This window comes from Erythrolamprus reginae, chromosome 3, assembly GCF_031021105.1.
Source record: "Erythrolamprus reginae isolate rEryReg1 chromosome 3, rEryReg1.hap1, whole genome shotgun sequence".
NCBI classification, from domain to species: domain Eukaryota; kingdom Metazoa; phylum Chordata; class Lepidosauria; order Squamata; family Dipsadidae; genus Erythrolamprus; species Erythrolamprus reginae.
This window is the reverse complement of record NC_091952.1, coordinates 56,420,534-56,424,577: the sequence shown is the minus strand read 5'-3', so window position 1 is coordinate 56,424,577 and position 4,044 is coordinate 56,420,534. Positions and strand designations below refer to the sequence as shown.

The 4,044-nt window shown below is 34.1% G+C and overlaps 1 protein-coding gene across 1 annotated transcript; it reads right to left on the bottom strand.

Moving 5' to 3' along the window:
- Positions 1-200: 200 nt before the first annotated feature.
- Positions 201-4,010, bottom strand: SNRPE (small nuclear ribonucleoprotein polypeptide E). The gene is made up of 5 exons (XM_070745423.1): positions 3,779-4,010; positions 2,224-2,250; positions 1,591-1,653; positions 941-1,019; positions 201-454 (listed from the first exon to the last, which is right to left on the bottom strand). The coding sequence occupies exons 1-5, from the start codon at positions 3,830-3,832 to the stop codon at positions 399-401; spliced, it is 279 nt and encodes a 92-aa protein (XP_070601524.1). The 5' UTR covers positions 3,833-4,010; the 3' UTR covers positions 201-398.
- Between the last annotated feature and the right edge of the window lie 34 nt (positions 4,011-4,044).

Below are 4,044 nucleotides of genomic sequence, written 5' to 3'. Positions count from 1 at the left end.
GTCTGACGCTATTGATCAAATTTTCGATTCAGAGACATCATATTCCTTTCACAGTATCTCATAAACTAAGATAAGATCTCTAAAGCTATATATTCTTTGACTAATCCTTTAAACAATTGCATGTTCTAATACAACTGTTTATTGCTAGCATTCTTATTATATTCAAAAATTTATATCCATATAGTAATAAAGAAGATAAATATATTAACAAAAACATTTATTTATAAAGAAATAGTTACACACCGGTGTAAAAAAGTTATTGAAGATTACAGAAGCATAAACCAAGTTGCCGGCTTCATTCTTGCCTCAGATACCAATCAGAAATGATAGTATTAAGCTAACACATTTTTAAAAAAAAGATTAAACACCAATATTATAACAAAAACACTAGGTATTTTCTAGTTGGAAACACTTTGCAGAAGAGTAATATTGTCTCCTTTTAACATGATTCGACCTGCAAAGGCAAAGAGTATGATTACAAAATGTAGTACATTAAAGTGTATGCACATTTTATTTTATTATATAATTAGATGATAGGATTAGTAATATAATTCATTTGGCTTTCTTCAGTTGTGATTACATAAATGAAGAGTACTATTACAATGCAATGAAAAAAATCCCCACATTCAGTCCTGGCCTAATTTTACAGGAAAATTGAACTACTTTTATTAATTGATAATATTTGGTAAGAAAAAGGGATTAGTATTCACCCTTTGCCTATCTTTGATTTTTCAGCAGTTTTTGGTATTATTCACCTAAAGTAATGTGCCAATTAAATACATGGAACTCTGAAATGGCAGTTCCAAACCTACTTGGAGGCTTTTTCAAATGCAAAATTTAAATTCTTATCATAGATTTTCACAAAATTAGATACATATTTCTTTTTTACTAGTAACAAAAAAGGATATCTGATATGTACTACCAAAAAGCTTATATATACCCAGCTGTTTTCTTGATTTTGTTTTAGAATGAATTTCCTCAGCATCATCCAGAACTAAATTCATATATTCATCAAAACCCTGTGAATCAGAACACAGAAATGTGACAATAAATTTAATGGAAAGAAGCAACATCAAAGATGGTAATAAAGATGCAAGAATAATGGATTCAGTTGGGTTCATCAAATGGGACAGATTACCGTACTCTGATTTTAAAGTATCTCCACTTGTCCTTTAAAACTATCAACATTCCCACAATAAAACAATATATTATAAATTAAATAGAATGAACTAGTCACAGAAGCAGCAATTAAAAAGTGAATAATCATTTAACTAATCATTCAGAAATAGAAAACTGTTAGTACTTGACAGTTGGGTCTGTTTGAAACACCCCTGAAAATGTATTGATGCAAGCTTGCACTGTTAGCATTAACCCAAGAATTATAAGTGTCCAGATAACACTAGAATGAATAGTTTTTCATAATTAACTCCAAATGATGATGGTTCAGGAAAATGATGTTTACTTATTGTACTAATTAAGTGTTTTCATTCAGTCTGAGATAAGAAACTAAAAACAAAACAACCTCTTTTTGCAATCATATTTAAGTTATACATTACTTTACATGTATGTGAAAGCAATTACAATACTTACAATGATACAGCCTTCTATCCGCATGTTTACTTGTTCATATAGCCAAACCTGAATCCGGGATCTCTGCAAAGTAAACAGTAATGAAACTATGACATTGTGGAATTATGTATAGGCTTACAATCTTATTTACATGGCCCAAGTTCTTGTGGCTCTCACCACCAAAACAACTGGTTTTACTGAGTCTTCTCCACTGCCACTTTTTTCCAGTGAAAATAAAACCCTTATTAAAAGTTATTTACTGAAGGTCTAATAAGGAGATTTTAATTTAAAACCATTTACAACAAAAAAATAAGGATTCTGCAGATTCTGAAAGAAACTGAAATAAGCTCAAACTCACTATTATTGCCTTTAACCTTTAGAACTGTCAATATTTTTTGTTGTCTACAATGATAAATACTACTTTTTAACATTTCTGAAATGCACACTAATGTATTTATTATAGCTTTCTACAAAAATTGCTTCAATCACATTAATTGGCCACTTCTCTATTAAAGTTTAATGGGGAGGGACTGTATTATATATACAAACAGAACAAAACCTCTCAATGTATACCCCAAATGCAGGTGTCATAAGTATCAGTAATTATACAAGTACTGTACATTGTTAAATTTAAAAAATGTAGTTTATACTTACATTCTGCAGGTAGCGAAAAATGAGGTTCTATCACAAATAAATTTAGGAAAAAAATACAAAAAAAGGAGTACTCCAATTCATTCTGACAGAAATTCAACATTTCTTCTTCCAACTGTCCAAATAACAGGATATATATATATATATACTGTATATATATAAATTTCAAACAATCTGCTTTAACGATAAAACATTTAGGCTGGCTAAAAGTGTGGTCTGGTACTGCTCAGTAGTTAAAAATATAGCATTTCTGTGAAAGAATAGAATTCTTTATTGGCCAAGTGTAATTGGAAAAACAAGGAATCTGTCTTTGGTGCATATGCTCTTAGTATACATAAAAGAAAAGATACATTTATCAAGAATCATGAGGTACAACCCTTAATGATTGTCACAGGGGTCAAATATGCAATGATGAAACAATATTAATAAAAATCTTAGGATACAAGCAACAATTTACAGTTATACAGTCATAAATGGGAAATAGGAATGATGAGAAAAAAACTAGTAGTAATAGCAGTGCAGACTTAGTAAATAGTTTGAAAGTGATGTGGGAATTATTTGTTTAGCAGAGTGATGGCATTCTTGTGTCTAGTTGTCTTGGTGTGCAGTGCTCTACAGCGACGTTTTGAGGGTAGGAGTTGAAACTGTTTATGTCCAGGATGCAAGGAGTCTGTAAATATTTTCACAGCCTTCTTTTTGACTTGTGCAGTATATAGGTCCTCAACGAAGGCATGAAAGTTAGGCACAACTTTAAATGAAAGCATCTTGATGGCCGAGGCACCGCAGAATCAAACTTAAAACAAGCAATTGCTTTTTTCTGAATCAATTTTAGCCATGTTTAATCATATTCTCAACCAGATTAATTATACGCTGCTAAAAAAAAGGGAACACTCAACTAACACATCCTAGATCAGAATGAATGAAATATCCTCAATGAATACTTTGTTCTGTAGAAAGTTGAATGTGCTGACAACAAAATGAAATTGATTGTCAATCGGTGTTGCTTCCTAGGTGGACAGTTTGATTTCACAGAAGTTTGATTTACTTGGAGTTATATTGTGTTGTTTAAGGGTTCCATTATTTTTTTTGAGCAGTGTATTTGGGTAACTCAATCCAGTAAGCATAGCCCAGATGTTCATGGCGGTTTTCTCAACCAACTTATTTTAAGGCTTTTATTAATAGTTTATTTTATTAATATTGTTTCCTGATTGCTTCTTTGACCCCCTATGGACAATCATTAAGTGTTGTACCTCATGATTCTTGACAAATGTATCTTTTATGCACCAAGACAAATTCCTTGGGTGTCCAATCACACTTGGCCAATGAAGAATTCACCATAGCTAACCCGAGCACGCGTGACTGGCTGAGTCACCAACGGAATAGTAAGCCTTTTCACCTCAGCAACCTTTCTTCCACCCCGCCTTCAAATAAAGCGCTCCCAGAGAACACGCGAAACCGAGCAACGGGGCCAATTTCTCGGCCCGAGGCCTCCCGCTGCCTCCCTTCGGCTCCATTCCCCTCACGGGCCTCCCCCCGCCTTTGCCACCAGGAAGGATACGATAGGCTGCACCATCACTTTCTGCACCTTCTGGCCTTGCCCGCGGTACGCCATGGCCGACAGTCAGGAGAGGCAAAACGAGAGAGAATCTAAGAAGAACAGCGCCGAGAAGCTTCTTCTTTAAGAAAAAGAAAGAAAACAAAAAAAAAGGAAATTGGGGGGAAAAAAACCCGCTCCGTTCCTCCGTTTTCCCGCACACGCGCAGCTCGCGACCCGCCGACGTACGTACAGAAGAGGTTCCGGTGTAGACCGGAAGTGACATATTC